This window comes from Bombyx mandarina, chromosome 24, assembly GCF_030267445.1.
Source record: "Bombyx mandarina strain Sakado chromosome 24, ASM3026744v2".
In the NCBI taxonomy this organism is placed as follows: Eukaryota; Metazoa; Arthropoda; class Insecta; order Lepidoptera; family Bombycidae; genus Bombyx; species Bombyx mandarina.
Genome location: NC_143230.1, coordinates 10855732 through 10883091, shown reverse-complemented (window position 1 = coordinate 10883091; position 27360 = coordinate 10855732). Strand labels below are relative to the sequence as shown.

General features: G+C 38.5%; 1 protein-coding gene across 1 annotated transcript; it reads left to right on the top strand.

Annotated features, from left to right (window-relative positions):
- Nucleotides 1–1160: 1160 nt before the first annotated feature.
- On the top strand, nucleotides 1161–27360 carry LOC114248473 (uncharacterized). The gene is made up of 12 exons (XM_089737893.1): nucleotides 1161–1430; nucleotides 2684–3484; nucleotides 4514–4643; nucleotides 6141–6208; nucleotides 7220–7386; nucleotides 14872–15035; nucleotides 21636–21892; nucleotides 22217–22268; nucleotides 22691–22804; nucleotides 23301–23493; nucleotides 23869–24083; nucleotides 24758–27360. Exons 2-12 carry the CDS (start codon nucleotides 2695–2697, stop codon nucleotides 25302–25304), a joined length of 2697 nt encoding a protein of 898 aa, XP_089594019.1. The 5' UTR covers nucleotides 1161–1430; nucleotides 2684–2694; the 3' UTR covers nucleotides 25305–27360.

Here is a 27360-nt window from a genome sequence, read left to right as displayed (position 1 = left end):
TAAAGGAACAAATAAAACGCAACAAAGTTTGACATTAATTCTGACATTTATTGAGTAATGTTGCAAGCAAAGCGTTCGTTTCACATTTTAAGCTAAATTCTGACGAGTGCAATAAAAATTCAAAATTGGATGATCATTATATTACTAAATTTAAAATTTTCATATTATTATTGTTAAATTGCAAATTTACATTGTTATTAGCGATTGTATGAAAACAATTATTAAAGCCAAATTTGATAACAACTTTGATTAGCATTGCCACAGCAATGATTAATCAGCGATGACCACTAGAGATCTTCTGACATACATATCTATATCTATTATTTGTTTGTGAATGTGGAAAAGAGTAGCAGAGAACAAGTTCTTTTTTTCTTTTTTAGTCGCAGGTAAGGAGTTGAGTTTATGGACTACCCAATGCTATGTGAATACCGTCACCCAAGTGCTTAAGAAATTGAAAGGGCATTGCTAAGCCCCTGCATACCATTAAGGAGTCTTTAACATGTAATTGATCAGAAATCTTTGTGGAGTTCTATCAGTTGATGATACATATTGTAAGTGATACTTAAAATCGCACTATGAACAGACTAGTTCTAAGTAGGGATGTACTTCATGTTGTGAGGCGTGATCATAAATTTTTTTTCAGGGCCGTCTTAAATTACTAATTGAGTCGACTATTATCAAAGCCGGCAATGTGACTTTTGTACAATTATTGGTAAATCAGAAAAACGAATTATTGACTTTGTATTCCATTGGCAGTCACAAAACTCTTCTGAACGACATCTTAGTTAAATAACAAGTTAATTTAATATTTTATTTAATGCAGGTTTTGAACCGTATTCTTTGAAGGAGACGATTATATTCAAATCAATCTGTATTGACATAGCAATAACATTTTTTTGTCCAAATGCACAGATTGCCACCTTTGATAATAGACGACTCAATTAAAACAATTTTTTCTTAGACTAAAATGCGAGGAGGTGGTCACGACCTTCAGTATTACGGAAACCGAAGCGAGGAGGAGGAGGAGGTGGTCATATACTGCTATAACGAAATATAATAAAGATACAGTCTTTCTGTACCGAAATTATTCTCAAACCAAGTCTGAATAAATACAAAAAAAATCATTTTCTTATTGGAAACTGTAGATTAAAGCTCGCAACATTGCCAATCTGACGGCCATGACAGCTCATTCATCATAGAGTGTAAAAAAATGTGAACATGTATTTTAATTAAATCGTTTAAAAAGTAAGAAAAATGAGCTTAAAAATGAGTTAAATCCGTTTTACGAACAGTCAACGAGACTATAAAGTTGTTATGCGTGTTAAAATTGTGTTCGATGGAAAAAAAACATAAAATTACATGTTAAAAGAATCACTTGAATTTTTAATAGAGAAAAAAAGGCAGTTTTTCGTGACAAGCGCTCGTCTCAGGTGGGTTTTTTTGTAACGTTTGGTATCGATTATTCGTCTGCGCTGGCTTTGACGCTACAATACGTTCGTCGATCGTCGTAAAACACCTAAAAAACGCGATTAAAACATTTTGTTTACATTCAGAATTCGTATAGTTTCGACAGTCAAATTATATTATGCCATTTGTTAATTATCCAGAAAATTCAAGGTCGTTACTGATTTTAATGTGTTTACTTAAATTTATGATAAGTTGCCGTTAAATTGCGAGTAAAAAAAATTATTAATGTGTTTGTAGTATCTTTGTTGATATCATGAATGACGACTTGGTAGTTGTGCTTCATAAGTATTGCCAGAATGCAGGCTGATAGTTTTTTTTTCTCACCCAAAAAACATGGCTTGTATAATTTAGCTCAAAGACTTATTATAGTAAAAACAAATAAAAAAAAACAATGTTTTTAAAAAGGACGGGTCAGAGGTCTATGTCCAGTCGGAGATTACACTTTGTTTATATTAATGAAATAATAATGAAAACAAACAATCAACAAAGCTTGTGTGCTTGAAACTCTTACTTGAAATGCTTGTGCTTAAAATTTTTCTAATGAAATACGTACTTAACAAATGTTCACGATTGACTTCCACGGTGAAGGAATAAAATCGTGTAATAAAAATCAAACCCCCAAAAATTTAATTTGTGCAATGACTGGTGGTAGGACCTCTTGTAAGTCCGCATGGGGAGGTACCACCTCCCTGCCTATTTCTGTCGAGAAACAGTAATGCGTTTCGGTTTGAAGGGTGGGGCAGCAGTTGTGACCAAACTGAGACCTTAGAACTTATATCTCAAGGTGGGTGGCGCATTTATGTTGTATATGTCTATGGGCTCCAGTAACCACTTCTCACCAGGTGGGCTATGAGCTCGTACACCCATCTAAGCAATAAAAATTCACACTTTAAATATACATATTTTATTGTCTTTATATTAATTTTGAGTCCTTCACTGTTGTACATTTGCTTTTTTACTTTAATAACTTTACAAGAAAGTCTAAAATCAATTTTAATTATCTACAACTTGCAGCCACCAAACAAAATATTAAAAAATAAGTTTTCTGTTATGCGTTATTTATATATTTATAGACTGCATGGGTAGTCATGTGTATAGTCCTTCTGGTGTTAAGTTGTTATTGTAGTTCAAAAACATCATTCCGAGGTTAAAGTTACTTTTCCACTCGCAAAACCTTGCAGGAAGGTATCGTTGATTTTTCAAATGTGTTTTGCAGAATAAACAGAAATGAATGTTGTAACATTAGACATAGACCCACTGAGCAGCTACGAGTACCCTTATGATTATGAAAACTTACCGGAGCCCTATCCATACGTGCAGGATGTTAAAAACGAATGCCACTACCAGTACGGGCAAAATTATCAACACACTCAGCAAAGTAATGTCGTTGAAGACAAACCACCCGAAGTTCCTGCAGAGAAGATTGCCGTTGAAAATAATGCTGATGATACAGCGAAATCAGATGTCAAACAAGATTTAAAACCAGTCTTAGAAGACGAGCAGAAGCCTAAAGCCAAGAAAAGCAATTACTGGTCGATTAAAATCAAGGAGAAGAATTTTTCTTTCTACGGATGCGCCCTGTGCAACATTAGTTACTGCGAACTCCAAATGCTCGATCAGCATATGACGACGCACAAGGACAGGCTGACCAGCTACGATTTGAGAGTGAAAAATCAAATTAAACGGAAGAAAATTAAAAAAGAAAAGAAGATTAAGAAGAGAATCAAAATTGAGAAAACGGAAGACGGGATAGAGATTAAGCCAGAAGAGGGTTTTATTGGTGAGGAGAAGGCTTCAAATTATAACAACGACAAGGTTATATCGGATAATGATAAACAAGATAATGATGAGCGTAAAGATAACAATGCTAACACAACAAAGAAGAGAGTAGGCAAGAAAGTTGAGTTATTGAAGAAGCAATGTACAGATGATTTACAGAAAATATATAAATGCTTCGCTTGTGGAAAACAATTCACTTTGAGTTACTATTTGAGGCTACATGTGCGTTCGCATACAGGTTAATGTTTATTTTAATTAATTTTTACTTTTTTTTGTCTATACAAAATTTATGAGGTTTTAATCTCATGTTGAGACATGGCAATGTATTCATTCTGGTAACCACTGAACTCGAGTAGGGGTGTTTGGTCATCAGTTAACAAAAACTACCAGGATACTATAATACGTAAAGAGGTATATTAAACTGAATAAAATAGTTTCAAATCTCATGAAGAAATTTTAAAAAGCAGACAACTTAGAAGTCGTGACGTTAAGTCGTCGTGGCGTAAAGGATAAGACGTCCTGTGCATTCGTATGTAGCGATGCACCGGTGTTCGAATCCCGCAGGCGGGTACCAATTTTATCTAATGTAATACGTACTTAACAAATGTTCACGATTGACTTCCACAGTGAAGGAATAACATCGTGTAAATCAAACCTGCAAAATTATAATTTGCGTAATTGCTGGTGGTAGGACCTCTTGTGAATCCGCACGAGTAGGTAACACCACCCTGCCTATTTCCGCCGCGAAGCAGTATCGCGTTTCGGTTTGAAGGGCGGCGCAGCCGTTGTAACTATACTGAGACCTTAGAACTCATGTCTCAAGGTGGGTAGAGCATTTACGTTGTAGTGGTCCATGGGCTCCAGTAACCACTTAACACCGGGTGGGCTGTGAGCTCGTCCATTCATCTAAGCAATAAAAAAAACTTAAGAATAAGTTGGCTAATGTAAGCTTATCAAGTTATGGCCCAGTATGTCGGTGTGCGAATCTACTCAGCAGGTATAGATTGTTGTAAGAAGATTTGTACTTAACTTGTAATCATGAAAGACCTCTACCATGGCAGAATAACATTGTGTGATAGAAACCACATTTGGTACCACCATCCTGTGTAGTTACTGCTACGAACCAATCTTGTATTCTGGTTCAAATCGATTAATATTATTCCATCATGTTTCAAGGTCGGTGGGCGGCATTCACCCCGTGATGTCCACGGGCTCTGGACCGATGCCATTAAAATGTCAAGCTACCTTTAAATTTATAAAATTTCAGATGAAAAACCCTACACGTGTGCCGAGTGTGGGCAATCGTTTATAACGGCCAGCAAACTCGGCAGACACAATAAACGGATACACTTAGCCATCAGATACCAGTGCAGGATATGTTACAAGTTCTTTTCACAGTAAGTGTTTTAACTTCAAACTGCTTTAAAAAAGAATGGTGATGAAACATTACCTATTTGCTTAGTGTTGTTTGCTTGTTTATGCTTTATCCTTACTTTTTTTTTTATTGCTTAGATGAGTGGACGAGCTCACAGCCCACCTGGTGTTAAGTGGTTACTAGAGCCCATAGACATCTACAACGTAAATGCGCCACCCATCTTGAGATATAAGTTCTAAGGTCTCAATTATAGTCTCAATTATGTTTTCTGATGTTAATTGTGTTTTGGTGTGCAATAAAGTGTGCTCTCCCTCTCTCTCTCTCTGTGTGTATTATTGTCGTACTCGGGTATTACTGTCCTTGTTGTCTTTCTGTATTTAATTTTTTATTATTATTTATAGTATTGTAAAATCTCTATTAATATGTTAATGTAATGCATGCTGTGATTGCCTATAATTAGAGTTGCAGTTATCAATTGCTCTAAACATGTCAATGTTATTTTATGTCTTACTGTAAACCCTGTCGGTAATCCTTAAATAAATAAATAAATAAATAAATTACTAGAAGCTAGCGTTTCAGGTTACTAGAGATTTTTTTTTTCTAATTTAAATTGATAATAACTTAAAATGATTGATCGGGGAAACTTGATTACTGCTACACTTAAAGAGTACTTAGTTATACAAGATAGAAGTTATTTGTTTTGCTTAGTTAGTGGCTGCTATTTAATGAAATTGTTTTATTTATAAAATTGTATGCACCACGACATTGCAAGCAAAAATTACACTGGAAAATCAATACGGAAATTGAATTCGTAATGTAAACATCACACTGAAGAAACCTAAGGAGATGAAAAGAGAATTAAAATTACTAGATAAATGAAAGATTACAGAAAATTGGTGTGAAAAATCCAAATTTTTTTTTCTTTTCTTTAAGTCTAAGGTCTTTCCATCCAAATTTTAGATTTTCAAAGAGCAAAGTATAAAAATATCACTTTTCTAATATTCTAACAATTTGAAGTTTTTTTTAATACGCTTTTATTAGCTTCAGACTTATGTATGTTAGTATGTAACGGAGTCTTTGAACATGATTTTGACCCCCTTCAAAACGTCAGATTAAACCGAAATTTGGTATACTTATTAAGGACCGATGACAATACAATATCTGAAAAAATTGAAATTCAACTAAAGAATGAAAAATAAATAATAGTTTAAAAAAACTAACAAAATACGCTTTTATAGAAAATCCACCTAAAAATATCGTGGGGTGCATGGTATCAGTAGCTATAAATATTTTATGAACAGATATGAGTAGAAGGGTTATTTTAATAATATCCTGAAAAGCACCACCTTTTTTACACTATAATCATTTTTTCTTATACTATTTTTAATTCAAATTTATTAATATTTATTTTCTATTTTTTAGTTGGATTTTCTGTGAAAGCGTATTTTGTTAGTTTTTTTAGACTATTATTTTTTAAAATGAGTTTTTACTATTTAAAATAAGATTAATATATTTTCAGATTTGACCTCTTAAAAAGGCATTTCGATAAGAAACACGCCGACGACAAACTCGAAGGAGAACCCTATGGTGAGAAGATGATGGCTTATTGATAACATGAGGTCCATAGACAGCATAGAATCCAGTCGATCAACCTTAAGACTTGAGGTCGAAGTCAACCTTAGTTACAAACACACACTTCTTCATATGTCATAGTACCCTGGTACTTTAGTTGCGATACTTGAAGTACTCTGACTAATGAAGTTAGCTCCACTTCTACTTTGCACATCATAGTATCCTAGTAGTTTTCTACCGATTATTTTAGGTTTCTTGACAAGATCTTGGCCCGTTTGATCTTAAGTGATCTCCAGAGCTCCTAAACAATAGCATGCCGTCGCCATCTACCATGGAGACATGAGTTCAAAGCCTAGAATTATGTAACTATCCTCCCCCTCTTCAAGTCGGAACCCTGGACTGCTTCACAGCACATATACGAAATGTGGTTGTAATAGAGTTATTCTAGTTACTAAAAGACCTCTTCATATGTTATAGCGCCCTGGTACTTTAGTCGCGATACTTGAAGTACTTTGACTAATGAAGCTATCTTCACTTCTTTGCTTATCATAGTATCCTAGTACTTTTCTATCGATTACTTTACGTTTATTGACAAGATCTTGGCCCATTTGATCTTAAGTGATCACTGATTTTGATCTCCAGAATCTATAAACAATAACATGCCGTTGTCACCTAGTGTGGACACATGAGATTGTAAAACTATGCCGCCCCCCTCTTAAAATTGGTACGCTGAACTGGTTGACAGCAGTTACCCTCCGTTATAAATCCACCTCATCGTATTTCATAGTATCCTAGTACTTTTCTTCTTATTTATCTACGTAAATCGACTCAAGATCATGGCTTTCTTGATGTTAAATGGTCACCGGAGCCCACGGACTCCTACGTATATAACAATCTGGATGCCTTGCTTGAGACATGAGGTCATTTTGAAGATGGAAAGTTTTGCAACTGAAGATCCCAAAAGAGATCTCATAATTTTAAATTAGTTTTCAAGAATGTTCTCATGCACGTCTCTCTTTCTCACAGATTACAACGCCATCTTGCCGTATTTGAAAGAGTTAGAGGAAGAGTTGAAGGAGAAGTCAGAGAAAGAGAAGCAGCTCAAGACCGAGGAGACTTGGCCCGATCAGTGGCAGGCAGGTGACAAGAAACCTGACACTGACACCGTTGAAACTGATATGCTGAATGTGAATGTAAGTTATTTGGTTTGTTGAAGGTGTTCTTATACGGTTCTTTTTTAATCTATCTATATATTAATACGTGAAGCAAAAACTTTGTACCCCTTATTACGAAAATTGCACCGACGAAGGAGTATGAAATTTCTCACACTTATAGAGAATATAGAGAAGGAGTGCAGAATGTGAATTTTTTTTTATATATGCATAAAAAAACGTATTAAATCAATTAAAAAAGAAAAACATTACACACACTACCTTGTAATATATTAATACGTGAAGCAAAAACTTTGTGCACCATTTTACGAAAATTGCGCAGACGGAGGAGTATGATTTTTCCCACACTTATAGAGAATATCGAGGAGTGCAGAGTGTTAATATTTTTTAAAAATTATGCATAAATAATACATTAAATCAATAAATAAAACATTACACACACTACTATATATTATACTCTTTTGTTTATTGTTGGATTTCTGAGGTCATATTGAGAATAGATTAATATTTATAATTGTAGTCTTGGCGAAATCTGTGATTATAGAAGTACAATAGTCTTTGACAATAGAACCATAATAATGTTCAAACTTATAATTTAAATTAATTATAGTCGAATTTCGTCTATGTACCGGAGGACCACAAGTTATTATTATTATTATTTAAATATGTTTCTTGTATCATTTTTTAGTGCAAAAAAAACAATTCTGTATTACTCTTAGTGTGAATTCAGATCCTCCAGATCCACTATCAACCCTTTGATGCATTCCAAGCTCCGGTCTTAACTAACCCGTTAGACACAGTGAGTTTCTCAGCGGATCTTCTCAGTGGGTCGCGATTCTGATCTGATGGTAGACTCAACGAAGCAGTGCTTCTGCTAGGGCCAGTGTTAGCAAACTGTCTCTCATGTAGGCAGCGGCTTGGCTCTGCCCCTGGCATTGCTGTAGTCCATGGGCGACGGTAACCACTCACCATCAGGTGGGCCGTACGCTCGTCTGCCTACAAAGGCAATTAAAAAAAAAACTCAGGTTGAGCCCCGTGTCAATAGATGGCGTTAATTGTACTCCTAAAACGCGCTATAGAGTTCCAGCGTATAAAAACGTTAAATAAGTTAAAATATTTGTCGTGTCCATTACTTAGAAAGTTGATTTAACGATGTTTTTGTAAGCTCTCCTCTTCGTTGACACGCGAACTTTTGGAAGCTTTGAAAATTGACAAAAGAAAAAAAAACGTGTTAAAATAATGTTATGTGGTATTGTCAGCTTTTTACATACACTAGAGGTCCCGCAGTGGTCGAAATTCGACTATAATTAATTGGAATTGTAAGTCTGTACACTATTATGATTGTATTTTATACTTCTATAATCACAAATTTCGCCAAGACAACACTATAAAAAATATTAATAAAGACAAACAATATTTAATCTATTCTCAATTTGACAACAGACGTCAAGAACAAAAGTTTGACAATAAATAGTATGCATGCGTGTGTGCGTCAAATACATGGTATGTAGTGTGTGTAATGTTTTCTTTATTGATTTATTGTATATTTTATGCATTATTTAAAAAAAACATTAGCATTGTGCACTTCTCTATATCCTCTATAAGTGTGGAAAATTTCATACTCCTTCGTCTGCGCAATTTTCGTAAAAAGGGATACAAAGTTTTTGCTTCACGTATTAATATATAGATACATACATACAGAACCTGTTGTATATGTATAAATATATATATTGCTGACGTCCATGAGCGACGGTGACCACTTACCATCAGGTGGGCCGTATGCTCGTCTGCCTACAATGGCAATAAAAAAAAAAAACACTGCTTCGCGGTAAGAACAGGCGGAAAAACCGTAACAGACCGGTGTGGGCTTGTAAAGTCGTGTCCAGTTCTCGAATTCGGCAACTTTCCGAAGCCGAAAACGCCAAAAGATCGAAAATACCATATCGACGCTTGAAAGGCAAACGTGACTAAGCGACAATTACGGCTTTGTACATAAATGATAGGCAATAACCATATTCGATGCGCAAAAAATATATTTATTCTAGGTCTATTAAAATCATTTCAATCCTACAGCTAGATTCGTTAAAATAGAATTTCAACTAAATACCTGATTTCAACTTTAAATTAGTTTTTTTTTTTCCGCCCTATGCTGATAGCCTTGAGAGACTATGTCAGCTTACCCTAGCGTGTGTAGGTGAGCTCACGGGGCTCTAACCGGAGAGTTGCTAACACTGACCCTAGCAAGAGCAGTGCTTCGCAGAATCTACCACCGGATCGGAAACGCGACCCACTGAGAAGATCAGGCGAGAAACTCAGTGGGCTGTGTCTATGGGTTAATTCGTTGCAAGCGACGGGTTCGACGAGGACGGTGACCGGTGCTTGTGGTACCTAAAAGCACCGTTAATGGACCGGGAGGATCCGTAATGACGCGCTTTGGGCGACGTCGACGGTTTACCATTCGGTCTACAGGATCGGGTATGTAGTTTCCAGCGGCCACGACAAGAGGGTTCTCATGTCGTGAATTAGTCTACTGTAAAAAACGGCCGTCTGGTGTAGTGGTAAGTGACACGGTCACTACATACGGGGGTCGCGGGTTCGAATCCCGCCAAGGGAAGATATTTGTATGATAAATATAAATGTATTTTCTATGTATATTAAATATGTGTATGTGTATAATAAAAAAATCTTACATTTATTTCCGTTATCTGGTACCTGTAACACAAGTTCTTTATGAACTTACCACGGGACCAGATAACGTGGCGTGATTGTTAAAAAAAAAAAAGTTCACGCATTAGTCACGTTTGCCTTTCAAGCGTCGATATTTATATAATTTCGTTCGTCGTCAACAGATGGCATTAGTTGTACTCGTGAATCGCGCCAACGACTATGCACAAATAAATCTATATAATGTATAGATTGTAAACATACAATTACTAGTTTACGAACGTAGGCTAGACGAGCTTATGACCCTTTTTTGGACTGCTTGCTTGTTCGGCATCGCGTGAACTTTGCTAAGCTGTGTATAGAGTAGACTTGCGCAAAACATCACTTCTCAATGTAATGTGATATGACATCACTTTTGCAGACAGGTGATATTACTCGAAAACATTACACATCACTCTTAACATTACTCGGTGCGTTCAATAGATACTGTGACGAATACATTGTATCTATACACCCGAATCATTACTTAAGTGATGTGTTCATACTTTGTATTGTAATACACTGTTATATTACTTGACAGAGATTGACTTATTTAATAATATAATAATTTTATTTTTTATTGTGGGATGAACGGATTTCATATGGCGCTTAGACTGCAAATTGAGCTCGACGATAATGTTAATATACGAGAGCAGTAGACGCATTGTTTCGGCGCGGTCTCCTCAAAATGCATCCAAAGAGGACTGTACTTTCATTTAGACGCCATTCTTTCTTTCACTTATTAAACACGCATTAAAACAAATAATAAAACTATCTTCAAACAAGTGCTTAAGTAATTCAAACACAAAAATTAATATGAAATATTACTAAACAATTACGAGCGACTAGCGATTTTACAAAAGTTGCGAATAAAAAATTAAGTAACTACTTGCGGGGAGCTACCGGCTGGCCCATGAAAAATATAAACACAAATACCTATATTAAAATTCAGACGTACCATAGGTATAAAAATGTACCTAGCGGCCAGGGCATACGGTTCAAAATCACTAGGAATAATTCCGTGTCGCTTGCTCATTTATTTTGCGTAGATCGGTCTGTCTCGCTCGCTCGGTTCCGTTCGTATATCAAGCAACATTACACGACAAAGAAAGAAACATGTTGGGTGATAGCTTCGCTAGAAGTAATAGTGTTCTGTGGGTGATAGTGTGATATTTGTTTCCTTCGCGTAATGTGTGATGTTGCATTACATCGTAGAGTAATATTACCGGAGTAATATCACTCGCATTACTTACACATGTCTAGTATAGAGCTTCGATCAATAATAGTACTAGATTAAGGATCAGGAACAAAAATAAGACGCTCGAGTGGCCACGTTTGCAGACACGAAAACATCTTCATTTCTTAGAAAAAAGTTTAATAATGTTAACGACTTCAGTTTATTATAAACCTTAATACTTCAACATAAAGTTTAATTACCATTGCAAAATATATGTATTTAGGTCCTTTCGTCAGAAAAAGAATATTATGGAATAAATTTAAAATGTCACTTGAAGATAAAAAGTCATCAGTACAAAAATATTTATTCTAAAATGATACTTAAATCCTAATTTATAAGGTTAAAAATATTTGTTTAAAATTTCGTGCTTATTGTATTGTGGAACTAGATGTAGTTCTTGGTATTATTACATTTCAATGCTCAGAACACAGTAAGTATTGAAAGACATATGCCCGTATCTTTAGACGTTTCGTAAAATAGTCGTCCACTCTTAACTCATCCGATGATGCTCGAGCATTCCCTCGAAACTTACTCGAGTTTGGTATTTTTAGTCGACCATTACAATATTCCTCAACTGTCCTCGAGTGAGGTAATAATGATGAAAATTTGATCAAGCTAGCATCAAACCCATAGAGTTCTGTAGTCTATGGTCATTGTTTAATGTCAAAGTCAAGCTGCCGCTGTCTGTTTGACACTAGATGAACTTGTTTGATGTTTTGGTTGCTGAGTTATTCGTAAATATGTGTGCGTGCGGTAAATCTGAAAGTGTATTATTTATTTTCTAACCTATCATTATTTTAGATTTCGGATCCGGCTTTGTATTTTTATTTGCCGCTTTTATGTGATTTTGGTTGCATCCTGTTGTTGAAGTGCTTTTCCACAACCACCAGTTTATTATTATATAAATAAAACTTATAATCGCATTGACTTTATTTATCAGGTAGTAAGCAAAATATGACTTATGTAGGTAAATAAAATAAAGAGTTTCAAATGTCTAACCTCGAACTATTTACTTTATTAATAAATATTATCAAACTTAAATTATCAAAATATGCGCGAATCATGCACAGATCCAGGCCATTGCACAACAATATCATATATTTCCATTTGCGGTCCACATACTATTTGGACATCGATAGAAAACCAGCCTTGAGGAACGTTCAAGGTACGTCGCGACGTACCTTAACTTGACAGTTCGGTCACTTCACTCCGGTTAGGAAATTTTTCCAAGGACGTTTGAGTGGAGTTTATTTTTACGACTAATCATACCAAAACGCGCGTTGGAGGTTGAGTCGAGTCGAGTTACGCTCGTGTGAACGACTAAAGATACGGGTGTTAGAGTTGCAGAATATACATAATTGTATTTAGGTTTGTTTTGTATGGTCGCAACTATTTTTGACCGATTCAAAAAAGTAGTAGATAATATTTTACATTGCCGCTATTACAACAAATAGGTGATAAAAAATAAAATTGAATAAAGTAAAAAAAATATGAAAGGAAACACGAAACATGTTTTCCACGTATTCTTTATACAGAAGTAATTAAAACAATAATGTAGGTTTAATTACCTTTAAACAGATTCAGTTTGGTATAAAGCTGTCTTTTTTATATGAGCGGTTTCTTTTTTACAAATATAATGTAATCTTATATCAATGAATTTTTCTATAATCAGTTTAATTTAGGCTTATTTTATGGCTGTGTTCGTTTCCCCCAGAAAACAAATCCTTTTCAGCATATACGCTTAAAATATTTACACATACATATAAAGTTTTTTTAATACTTTTTTGCATTGATTTGCCACCACCATTGAACAATTCTAGAATTTTTATAAGGGTTCTATATTTCTTCTCCTCTTTCTTTCGCGACAATATATATCCATTGTGCACAGCGACAAGGGGCTACTAGGAAATCTACAAACAAAAATAACATTATAAAATAACAAAACTACTCTATGCATTCCCTGTTCAAGAATTGGTGATGTTTGTTACAATAGTTGGTGCCTTGTTGCAAACATTGGCCAAACAATTACAATATTCGTAAATTGTGTTTTATTTACAATATAATTGTGTTTATTATTTTATGAAAAACACTTAATAATATAAATTTACCAAAAAAATATATTCCTTCCAAAACCTTGGTGTTACGGTGGTTTTTTACTCAGTTTTTGAACGCGCATTGCAGCGTTTTGACGTCTTAGTGTTGGCTATGATTGGACCATACTAATTTGAAATAAGACCACAAATTTATTTGTGGTCTTATTTTTCGGGCCGTTTTTGAAGCGCTAATCGCGAATCTAGTAGGATTATTGATCGAAGGTATAGAGGTTAAAATTGTGATTCGTGTGATTGACTTATCCGCCGTTATAGTTCCGTATGATAAATAATATTAAAGGCTTCGTCATACAGAACGCGTAATTAGCGCGCGTCAGAGCGCTACGCTATGACTCCGAGATGTGATGTACTACTACGGTATCATACCGTCAAACAGAGCGCCAGCGCTATAAGTATGTTACCATAGCAGTACAACACATCGCGGCGTCATAGCGCGGCGTTAGTTTAGCGCTCTGACGCGCGCTAATTACGCGTTCTGTTTGACGAAGCCTTTAACGCGTTGAATGCTTTGCTTTGCGAGTTAGCCCACTGAGTTTCTCGCCGGATCCTCTCAGTGGGTCGCGTTTCCGATCCGGTGGTAGATTCTGCGAAGCACTGTCCTTGCTAGGGCTAGTGTTAGTATCACGCCGGTTTGAGCCCCGTGAGCTCACCTACCTACAAATTTTAGGGTGAAGCTGAAATTAGCCTCTCAAGGCTATCAGCATAGGTAAGATGAAAAAAAAAGGTTTGCGAGTTGTGCGACCCACCGGTGGGTCTGTTATAGGTGGGAAGTCAATCGTGAACATTTATTTTGTCATGTTTGGTTATGTACGTATTTCATCGTAGCTATGTGAACCGATTACAATTTCTGGCTCCGGTTTATTACCGATTTGTTTCTCAAAAAACCGGTTTATTAAGGTATCTTTAGGTTTTATCCATAAAGGCTAAATAATAATTAAATTAAACAAATTTACTTGCAAAAAAAGAGTTTTCTTCATACCATCCAATAATAAAAACTCTTTTTGTTTTTTTATTTAATACTATTATTGTTGTAAAGTAGTTTTTTCTTATATTTTACATGGTAATTAAACTGTAGTTTTTAAATGTAATGCACTGTAATTTGAGTTTGAAACACGGTATTTTTTATCTCGCACTGGTGTGAACTGTGAATGTAACGCGTAATTAAAAACCGATATTCTTAAATAAAAACGAGTGTTTATCGATATCTATAAAAACCGGTTTTTCTCCGGTTTTCTTCAAACCGGTTTAAATCCCTATTTCATTGGAAAAATTGGTACCCGCCTGCGGGATTCGAACACTTATCCTTTAGACCACTACGCCTTACTACCAGTAAGAATTTTTTGCGCAAAAATAATCTAATCGTCCTAATCGTAACTTGCGCGTCTTAGCCTCAAATGACGTCACACGTTGCGTTCTCCTTCCGAGCGAACTAGCACTAAGATAGTTTCCCGGCAGGTGCAGCCCGTCGACCTCAAGACACCCGTGGATGGTGTGGTCTCACCACCACGGACGGTGGTCGCTGACGTGCTGTACGGCGCGGTGAAGCTGGAGAATGAAGATGACAACAACGATGACGTCACGGCCGATGACGTCACCGCCGATGACTTGAAAGATGATAGGTGAGTTCCGAGGAGAGTCGTAGTAAACTAAGCCAAGGAATTCTTAGTATGATTTTAGAAATGTTTGTAGACCCGCAATGTATGTCAAACCGAATTTCGGAGTCAATGACATGCTATTTATAAAATGCACTCAAGGGAATCGCTTAGGAAACAATTTAAAGAAATTAAAACTCTCACTATGCCATCCCAGTTCATTTTTGAAAATTTTGATGTATGTTCATAAACATATTGAGGAGTTTTCCCTAAAAAAGTCTGACATACATGATAGGTGGTAGGACCTCTTGTGCTCACAAGTAATGCGTTTCGCATTGAAGCAGTAATCGTTTCGGCTTGAAGGGCGGGGCAGCCGTTGTAATTATACTTGAGACCTTAGAACTTATATCTCAAGGTGGGTGGCGCATTTACGTTGTGGATGTCTATGGGCTCCAGTAACCACTTAACACCAGGTGGGCTGTGAGCTCGTCCACCCATCTAAGCAATAAAAAAAAAAGAAATACTAGGAAGAAACACAAGCTTGTTGTGCCGATGAGTAAGTTACATAAGATACGAAATTCATTCGGGTGTTTGTCTGTGCGCCTGTACAACAAAATCCCACAGGATGTTCAGAACCTACATATATGTAAGCTTGAGGGTAGATATTATCTTGTTGAACACCAAGTAAAACGATGTCACCTTTGGTTTCTGATTTAATCAACAATATGTTAACTTGACAATTCACTTTAACACTTGTCCAACTTTAACCAGTACGTACAACAGTCACTGAATCACACAACGTAACAACGATATAGTAAGTGCACCGGGCAAACGCAGTCGAACGAATGTTCATTTCAAGGCACGTTCCGCCTTTTTATACTAGCCGGCGCAGCTGGCTTATGAGTCACTTCTGTTGCAGCTGTTGTTTACGAGTGGAACGACACGGCCGGCGCACCTGGCTTGTGTGAGTCACTCCTATTGCACGTGCTATATAACATAAATATCGTTAACGCCGTCACGGCCATACTGACGTGCGCTCGTCCTCGTGCGCGCATTCTTATGGTATGTCTGTGAACAACAAACGTGTTCGTTCATCCTGACATTAACGGATGCAACTTAAAACGTGGTCTATGATATTAACAATCTAGTACGGTTCGGTTCGCATAATTCTTCAGAAAATCCTATACTGGCTATAAATACTGACTGCTTATATACCTGGGTCAGTTCATTTAAAACTCTTCAGGTATGTAAGTATGTCCCTTTTAACTTTATCTCTTCAGTTTTTCGAATTGGACCGAATAATGCTAGACCGGATCGCAATCCCTGTAGCTAATTGTTGTGGCTAGTCCGGATGAAAATCCCTATAGCCAAGCCATTGGACCGGACAGACCCTTCAATGACTTCACACTTTTTTTTTTCTTTTTTTTTTTTTATTTTTTTTTTTTTTTTTCTTTGCTAGTCCGGATCAACATCCCTTTAGCCAAGTCGTTGGACCGGATACACCCTTCAACGACCTACATTTTTTTTCTCTTTTTTTTTTTTTTGCTAGTCCGGATTAACATCCCTTTAGCCAAGTCATTGGACCGGATACACCCTTCAATGACTTACAATTCTTTTTTTTCTTTTTTTGAATTTTTTTTTTTTTTTCATTTTTTCTCTCTTTTTTTTTTCACTCTGCGTGTACGGTAGCATTTGTTGAAACATTTCTTAGACTAGAACATTTATACGGACTTTCTTCAGAAATAGTGCGAGACCGACCATCGTTTTCTACATTTCCAACACCTGCACCCGAGGTGCCTGACCTAACAGACATTGTATCACCACCCACAGATATAGTATCGCTATTTGCGGATAAAAATGTCGCTTCTATTGTCAGTGATAGAGTCGTCATCATTAAGATCAGTTTCATGAACAAGATTAATTAACCCATCTGTGTACGCCGTCACGTCATCGTCACTATAATTTTCAGAAATTTCTAGTAGGCCTGACGGGCCTCGAGGTATTTCACGTAAGTTTTCATGGGGAAATTTGTACACATCGTTTTCCAAAACTGCAGTAATGTTGAAGGGACCTTTACATTTTTGGTCAACTTACGAAAACAAAATCCCCAGCGGAAAAGAGTTTGACTTTAGCTTTGCCTCGACTAAACCAAGCTTCTGTTTGTGCCCTTTTTTTTATGTTTTCGCCGGTCTTCGACCGTGCTAAATCAAGATCTAATCTAGAGGGATTATCACTCTGTTGAAACTTTAAGATATTTCAAGTGAACTACCCTGAACGGCAAACGTCTATTCTATTGGAGTAAACCCTGTTACTCGACAACGTGCACTATTAAGGGCGAGTTGAATATCCCCTAAGTGCTCTTGCCATAATGATTGGTCTAAGTTACTTTCAGATCAAAGAGTGACTTGTTCATGAAACCGCTTACCATTGAATAAATTACTATGACTTTGTTTTATAAGACTACATTCTAACCCTGAATGGAACATAAAGGGGAAGCCAAAACCACTTATCTGTAACACACTGAAGCTCTGGAACACACGTTGACGTCTCTGGTTGCACCTGCCACAGCACCTGGAGCAGTGTCGTTTTTCTTCTTGTAGCGCATGGAACACCCAGAAGCTACATGACTCGCATCACCGCACACGTAACAGCTGACTTGCAGGCGAGAGCCGGGCGCCCACGGATGAGGAGGTTGTTCAGGTTTTGCTGGAATATCGAAAAAAGTTTGAGAGCAGTATCTGTCGCAACACCCTTCGGCACGATGCCCAGGTTTTCCGCAGAAATGGCAGCTTCCACGGAAAAAAACTTCGAGAGCGTTTTGGTTCTTTATCAGGATCTTCGTTTTTTCTTTTGAGGGTAAAGCCACGTAATGTGTGAAATAGACGATTTTTTGTGGTAATAACGACAGAGTTCAATTCCCGACGGATTCTTTCATCACACTGCGACAGTATTGATATAACAAATCCGGTGGCTATTTGTTCTGGCACATTAGCGTCGGGAATCTTCTTTATAAGTTGCCATAGCCGGATACCGGCTTCAGCTGGTCCCTTTTTGCTTTCCATTTCAAATTTAATAATCAGGTCGAAGTGGTCTTGCATCATTAGATAATTTTGTCAGCATCTCTTTAATAGTAGGCCAGGACATCTTACCAGGCTGTATTTTTGTGAGGCAAGTAGCAGCTCGAGCCTTAAGCGAATGTGTGAGAGTCAAAATTAAATCGACACCATCCAATACTTCAACTACTTTAAACGGCCCTTTAAACTTCGTATCTAATTTCGTTTGATTATGCTCTTCGTATTAATGTGTAGACGAGCTCACAGCCCACCTTGTGTTAAGTGGTTACTGGAACCCATAGACATCCACAGCGTAAACGCACCACACACCTTGAGATAGAAGTTCTAAGGTCTCAGTATAGTTACAACCGCTGCCCCACCCTTCAAACCGAAATACACCACTGCTTCACGGCAGAAATAGGCAGGGTGATGGTACCCGTGCGGTCGATGGCACTAACGGAGCACCCGTCTGGTGCCACGTCCTTACCCACGAGAACGTCGCCGCGCTGCGACGCCGGCAGCGCGCGATCGCAGTCAGAGTTATTCAATGATACCTCACAGTCTCCTACGAGGCGGCGCGCCCTAGCGCAAGTGCAGCCGGAGCGCGGGGGCTCCAATATCGGCAGTCCGTGCTGGAGGCGTGGTCTTGTCGTTTGGCGGACCCGTCGGCCGGCCTCCGTACCGTCGAGGCGATCTGCCCGGTTCTCGCGGACTGGGTGGGCCGCGACCGCGGAAGTCTCACCTCCGGCTACACGATGTTACTCCCACACTGAGGAAGCCAACCGCGAACACTTGTCAAGCACGCACAAGCACGCACTTCACCGGAAAAACCTGCATCCGCCAGCGGAACCCGAACACCGCCGCATCGCCAGACACGAACGCACCGGAAGTCTTATCTTACAGGTCACGACGACTTCAGATGTGTCAATTTTTCTTCCCCACGGAAACTTGCTTGCTTTCTTGTTTGCTTGCTTGCTGGAGCCCGAAGTCATCGAACGTGTAGTGTTATTGGTATTGAATCGGGTAGATTCTAAAATTTCAGCGACAATTCACAGTCTCATGTCCTGGTTTACTGTACTAGTGCCATGTAACTCTAGCAGTAGTCATTGGCTTAAAAACGATTCGTGTCGGAACTACCCACTCGTCATGACAGATCCATTATTGCGATCGAAGTTTCACTTGAGATTTGCACTTGCCTTAATTTCTTGCAATAGCTTCTTACGTGTTGTATTTCCGTTAGTAAATGCCATGTGATGAAGTCGACAGTCAAACTGGGCAACATGAGCCAGAATGTAAGATGTGACGATTTCTTCGTGGCTCAGATCTTCCATCGAGGTAACAGAGACGTTATTACACGACTTACGTATGCTGCATTCACGCTCTTGTGGCGTACCACTACTAGTATTCTGATCTGCATCATGTTTTTTTTTGCTGTACTTCGAACATGTTCAAACACGTCACGCCAGTGAGAGTAGAGTCCTGATCTCACTTCTGATGTAAGCTTGAGGGTAGATATTATCTTGTTGAACACCAAGTAAAACGATGTCACCTTTGGTTTCTGATTTAATCAACAATATGTTAACTTGACAATTCACTTTAACACTTGTCCAACTTTAACCAGTACGTACAACAGTCACTGAATCACACAACGTAACAACGATATAGTAAGTGCACCGGGCAAACGCAGTCGAACGAATGTTCATTTCAAGGCACGTTCCGCCTTTTTATACTAGCCGGCGCAGCTGGCTTATGAGTCACTTCTGTTGCAGCTGTTGTTTACGAGTGGAACGACACGGCCGGCGCACCTGGCTTGTGTGAGTCACTCCTATTGCACGTGCTATATAACATAAATATCGTTAACGCCGTCATATACATAGGTTTAAGAAAACTATTAAAGAACGTCTGTGCAATAAAGCTTACTATAAAGTTAATGATTATCTAGAAGATTGCACAAAGTGGGAATGAGTTATTCGCTCCGGGCATTTCAATATTGCAATAATTGTTACGTTATAATATTCATTGTAAAAAATAATATTAAAAAAAAATCTAATATTTAAAATAAATAATAGTTTTTAAAAAACTAACAAAATACGCTTTTATAGAAAATCCAACTAAAAAATAGAAAATAAATTTTAATAAATTTGAATTAAAAATAGTTTAAGAAAAAATGATTTTATGGTAAAAAAAGCGATAGTTGAATTTCAATTTTTTCAAAATTTTTTTAAATATTGAATTGCCATTGTGTCGTGTCGTCCTTAATAAGTATATCGAATTTCGAGTTAATCCGTGGTTTTGAAGGGGGTCAAAATCATGTTCAAAGATTCCGTTACATACTAATAAACATATATATACGTCTGAAGCTAATAAAAGCGTAATAAAAAAAAGACGTGCCCGCTGAGTTTCTTGCCTGTTCGTTTCAGGACGAAGGCTAGTTTTTGTGAATTAGCGGTAGTTCTTTTGACGTGCAACAAGTGTCTATTTTTGTTTATGTCGAATAAAAAAAAAAAAGATTTGATTAGTCCCCTCGTTCGATATACATTACGCTTTTATGTGACCGCGTTCATTGACCCCCAGATTTCTGTTTAAGATAGGTTGCAGGTCTACTATGAAACTTCCAGCGAGTTCTCTTTTTCTCCTTCAGCCTGCGTTCAATGTTGAGTGCAGGTGTGTCTTCAAATGCACTCCATTCTCTTCGGCCTCTTGGCTATCGCATCCAATCCTTACCAGCTGTTTTGACCAGGTCGTCCTACTTCCTGTGTACTTAGTGCGAGTTTTTAACGTTCTGGATAGCGTAAAAATTTACTCAAATTTGTATGGAGTTGAAACGTTTGCGTACGTTTGCCGCTAGGGGCGCTGTTCCAACTTCATACAAATTTGAGTTAACTTTTACGCTATCGAGAACGTTAAGAAACTCGCACTAAGCATACTGGATCATATACTGCCGGTCGATTTGTAGGTGCGTTTGTACGTCACGAACTAGAAAACGTGAAGTCGTATTTATTGTATGAGAGTTGAGTACCAGACGTTTACCCTGAGTATTTTCTGCCTCAATCAGGACTATAAAATGTCTAGATACACAAACAGTCATATTTATATATAGATGATAAATATAGTTTCTTGAAATGCCACAATGCTGCGGCTTGGCTTAGGCACTGGCATTGCCGACGTTCTTGAATAACTATGATCGCTTACCATCGGGCGGGCCGTTTACGGAGAACGGCAATAAATTGTAATTTTCGCTATTGAAGCTCAAATTTTAGGGCAGTTTTAGGATGTAACTATACTTGAGACCTTAGAACTTATACGACTCAAGGTGGGTGGCGCATTTACGTTGTGGATGTCTACGGGCTTCAGTAACCACTTAACACCATGTGGGCTGTGAGTTCGTCCACTCATCTAATCCCTCCTTGCATCGTATTCCTCATTGCTGAGGGTCGTGACCACCCTTTGGTATCACACTCATCTAATAATAATAAAAAATTGTAATGAAGTTTGGGAGTGAGGCGTTTTTGATAGGATAGTAAATTTAAGACTCGATGTCTCAAGCCTCAAAGCTGGCGCCGTTTCTTTTCAGCAACTCCGACGAGGACTATTTCCCTTCGAACACTTGGGCGACCGTGTCTCCGGCCCAAAGTCCTCAGCCGGCCTCGAACCGGCGCGCGAGTGGCAAGCTGACCTGTCAGATCTGCAACAAGACCATCAGCTCCGTGACGTACATGAAGGTCCACCTGAGGACCCACTCCGGGGAGAGGCCCTTCAAGTGCTACATCTGCGACCGGGGTTTTATAACCTCAAGCAAAATGCACAGACATGTCCTCACCCATAACGAAGGTGAGTGCTCATTATTTGAGTCGTCGTGAGCACCGATGCGTCCTTAGAGGTCGGGGATCAGCGGTACGTTTGAGTCGTCGACCTCATGTCTCAAGGGAAGTCGTCGTTTCGTTGTCATATGACCCAAAGTACCAGGGCACTATGAAGTGTGAAGAGGTATTAAGACGAAGCGATTCAGTATCAATAGGAACTGTCGAACTTATATCGTTCTAATTGAGATGAGTGGATCTGTATAAGGTCTGGGGTCCACTTAACATCAGGCGGGCTCGTCTGTCTGGTGATTAAGAAAATTAATTGAACAATATGTTTTTTTTGTTATTGTAGAAAATGAAATACATAGTTTGGGAGACGGCGCAGACGCGACCGGACTTAAAGAGTGAGTATACGTTTGTTTGTTTATTTATCGAATTAGATGAGCGGACGAGCCGACGGCCCATCCGCTGTTAAGTGCTCACCGGATCCGATGCTATCGAAGTTTGATATTAACTTATTTTTTAGTGACGTCAGAAATTCGCTTATTTTTTTTGTAAATATGTTATGTTCATTTTCAAATTTAGGCTATTATTGGATCTGGTATGTAAAATAAATTGGTGCTTATAGAATATTTCTCTTCGGTCTCAAAACCTCAAGACCTCAATACGCTGTTGGTTAGTTCCGTGCGAATTGAGACTTTAAAGTCTAAATGTGATTTATTGAAAATTTGACGGTAAACAGCATAATGTTTAAATTTATAATTTGAAGCGTCGCTAAATAATAAAGCAAATTTCCATACCTTGAATTATATTTTCTTTCAAACAGAGAGAAGCCAAAGAAAAAGAGGGGCAGAATCAAAAAGAAAGAGAAGGCAGACCTACCGAAGATCAAAGAGAAACACAAGAAGAGGCCGCACTCGTGTGAGTTCTGCAATAAAAGGTGAGTGGCTTTGAGGTTCCGACCTCATGCCTCAAACTAAAGGTCCACTCGATTGGACTCGTGTCCTTCAACTCCTTTGCCCGCTTAACATCAAATGGGACGTGTCATCGTTAATTTTCGGAAAATAATATAAACAAAAGTACCAGGCTACTATGATATGTTAGGAGGTGTATGCAATTTAAATCATTCATATTAAGTGGTTCAAAGACACCCACTTTGAGACAATAATAGGTGGAAATATTACCACCAGCACATATACAGGTAGGTAAGATAGATTAGAGCTTCGTTGCCCACTTAATGCTAGACGAGTTGTAAGCTAATTTGCTTTTAACACAAAAGAGTGGAAATCAAAGTACCAGGACACTATGACTTGAGGAATTGAAAAATAAAATCGCACTTATTCCTTTTCTCTCTGTTCCTTTAATTAAGTACATACATAGGGGCTTTAATTAATATTCTACCATGCTCGATTATAATCTACCATGAACTCTCCAAGGTTTTTGCATCTGGCAACACTGCAAGTTCACAAGAAATGCCACGAGGGAGAGACTTTAACGTACAAATGCGAGTACTGCCTCGAAGACCAGCCCGACGAGGAGGCGCTCCGGCTGCACGAGGCCACGCACGGCGGGGCGAAGCCCTACACGTGCACCCTGTGCGGGAAAAACTACAAGAGAAAAACGACAATGGTAAATTTTTTGAACCACTCAAATCGGACACGTGCAAGAACTCAAGCAGCGATTAATAGTGTGACCAATAATAAAAATGCTACTAATGTATTATTATTAGTTTTATTTATTTATTGCTTAGTGGACGAGCTCACAGCCCACCTGGTGTTAAGTGGTTACTGGAGCCCATAGACATCTACAACGTAAATGCGCCATCCACCTTGAGATATATGTTCTAAGGTCTCAAGTTACAACGGCTGTCCGCCCTTCAAACCGAAACGCATTACTGCTTCACGGCAGAAATAGTCAGAGCGGTGGTACATTAACGAAGCCATTGTCGATGTCTGAGCGGTCCTCTCGAGGGGGACGCTTGTTGAGGCGGCTCGATGGGCACAGGTCCACCATCGGCAGCACCACCGCGCTGACCAGCCAGCGTTGAGCTGCCCTGCGTGCCCTAAGCGGTTCCACTCGGAGCGCAAGTTACAGCGGCACGCAGCGAGGCACGGCGCCGCCCGCTCCTCCCTACGCTACGAGTGCCCGGTGTGCGCGCACATGTTCCACACGCGGTACCACGCCCTCATGCACCTCAAAAGCCACCTCAAGGAAGGATTGTGAGTAAAATTTTTTTTTTTGTTATTGGCAACCCTATTCTATGTGTTTATCTGTGTGTACCTTTTGGCGGGAAAGCGAGGAGTGAAGTTGTGTGATTTGTTTTATTTTTTTATTTAGTGTTTCATTAAACTTAATAAAATAAAATAATTCACACAACTCTTGACATAATGATATAACTAAAGGATGAACTAGAATTTTTTTGTTTGTTGATAAATTGTGTTTTTTAGAAATTATATTTAAATTAATTACATATTGATATTATATTATATTATTTGTTATTTTATTTCAATAAAAAAAAAAGTTTATGTTTAAGTTGATTATCGATAAAGTTGATTATTGAAAACACGAATAAAACAATCTTTTCTGAAAATAAATCATAGCTAGATCGATTTATCGCCCCCGAAATCCCCTGTACACTAAATTTTATAAAAATCTTTGGAGTCGTTTCCGACATTTAGATTATATATATAATAATAATATATTTATATATTTAGGCAGCGGCTTGGCTTGCCCCTGGCATTGCTGAAGTCCATGGGCGACGGTAGCCACTCACCATCAGGTGGGCCGTATGCTCGTCTGCCTACAGAGGCAATAAAAAAAAAAACAAGAATTGCTCGTTTAAAGATATATAAGATTTAAAAACGACTCCCCCCCATTCCTCGCTCCCCTCCAGGATCCAAGAGGAGAACCGGCCAGAGATCGTGGCGATGCTTCTGCAGAACGCGCGGCGCCTCCCGCAGGACCCCGGCGCCGTCCCCAGCGCCGCCGCGGACGACGAGCGAAGCCGCGTGTGCAACATATGCGGTGAGGTGTTCCAGCATTTCTACTACTTGGAGGAGCACCTCAAGAGCCACGGCTCGAGGATCGCCATCGAGGACCTGGACCGGCCCGAGGAGAAGCGTTACACGTGCACCGTGTGCCAGAAGAGCTTTAAGCTGCACTATTACCTAAAGCTGCACGGGTACACCCACTCGAAGGAGAAGCCGTACATCTGCCAGCAGTGCGGCAAGGGCTTCATTACGAAGGGCAAGCTGAAGCGTCACTTGGAGACCCACAGCGGCCTAAAGAAGTACCAGTGCCACATCTGCTACAAGTTCTTCACGAGGCCCAGCTACCTGAGGATACACGTGAGGACCATTCACGGCACACAAGACTATAATTTCAAGATCGACAAAATCAACTCTTGGAGTCGCCCGGGCGGTCTGCCCCTCGCCAATTAGAGGCGGCGTAACGTGGTTGTTGATTTTCGATTATCGAAGTGAAACTTCTTTAGGGGCGCGTTTAGTAAAATTTAACTCGCGACTTCGTTACGGCTAGAGAGAGAAGATACAATTTAGGACGAGCGAGAATGAGAGAACAGATGTAGCGTCTCACGAAACGCTCGACCGTGGTGAGAGAGAGAGCGAGCTAGGTTGTCTCTCTCATACACATTCTGTTTACCGGCGTCCGCCACTAGATAGCCCTTTATTAGTTCCTCATTACTCCTGTAAATGGCATTAACTATCTTATATTTTATTTTTAATGAAGAATTTAAAAAAAAAACATAGTTTATTTTTCTATAAATAATTTAAAATAAATGGTGAAGAGGTCGTTTCTCTTATACACAGCCTTCGCTATTACAAGAGAAATTTGATTTAAGGATGATAAAAATGAAGAAAATTACATTACCGCAGAAGAAGTTTCACTTCTATCACGTGCACCATTCTTTTAATACATTCGTATTTGTTTATATTAAATGTTCTAAAACGGGTAAGAGCTCTGGTAGCGGGTGGTTTTTTGTACGTATTTCCTTATTGTTTTTTGTTTACGGTATTTTTGCGGGTAGTCTGTTATTGTGAAAATACATTGATAAGTTTTTAATGTGTCCAAATCGCCTGACTTGTGAAGGTAATAAATGCCTTTAATAACTTTAAATGTTTGTACGGTTCGAAGGGTCACACAAGAACGTTGACCCCACCTCCTCAGCTGATTTTAAATTGCAATACGTTGCGTGTTATGTGAAAGAATGAAAAATTAAACAGTTTCAATAACTACCTACATATATTTTCGTTTTCTCTTTTGTCAAATTATGTACTTACCTGAAGCTTTTTTTTGGAGGAGCGAAGTTTTTTTTTTGCTTATGTGGGTGAACGAGCTCACGGCCCACCTGGTGTTAAGTGGTTATCGGAGCCCATAGACATCTACAACGTAAATGCCGCCACCCAGCTTGGGGTATGAGTTCTAAGGTCTCAGTATAGTTACAACGGCTGCCCCACCCTTCAAACGTATTACTGCTTCACGGAAGAAATAGGCAGGGCGGTAGTACCTACCCGTGCGGATTTAAAATGTCCCACCACCAGTTTCATAGTGTTGATATGACAAATATAATGCTTCCATGAAGCATAGTGGTATTATTGGTATCCTCCATCATGCCTATTTCTGCCGTGAAGCAGTCTCGCGTTCCACTCCGAATGGTGGGGCAGCCACTATGCCATCGAGACCAGAACCTCATGTCTCAAAGCTGCTAATTCGTGTACGAGAATAAAAACAAAAGTACCAGGGCAGTATGAGTCGCAAGAGGTGTTTGTTTAACGCTCTTCACAAGCTCTGTATAAGGCTTGAGGCCGATGACCACTTAATACCAGATGGGTGATGAGCTCGTCTCATTCTGATACGAAGACACAAAAACTCATAGACACGTAAAGAGGTTCATCGATGCTCACAATAGAGTATTGGTTTTTTAAGAGTACCAGGGACGCATAGCTCGCAGGAGTTATGTCGGTAAAAAGACTAAAAACATCTAAAGAAAAGACATCTTCTAAATAAATACATGAGTGTTTTTAAAATAGTTTCTGGTGCTTTGGCTTTAAATTCGCCATTAAAAATCTTATATCGAGGGGCGATAAGGTATTTGGTTTGAGCGACATTTTTACAACTTTACTGGAGAGCCATTTAAAGTTTTAAAATTTGGAAAAGTTCTTTAAAACCAAAAAAACTTCTTCAGCTTTGTATTTGAATGGAGTAAACATAATTGGAGTTCAATTAAAAACATCTAACTGTTTTATGTTGATACCAAATAAACCGGACCTTTAATTACAAAGATAAATGTCGCTTAAACAAAACAGCGTTTGAACCCTCGATATAAAACGCCCTTTTCAAATGCTGTCCACTGACCGCAGTTGTCGAAGGATTCTCACAACCTTTTCTATTTCTAAGTTACAATTTGTAAAATAAGGTTGTTGTTAATTTTGTATTAAAAACAAAACCTAAAGTTGAAATAAAAACGTGATCTTGAAA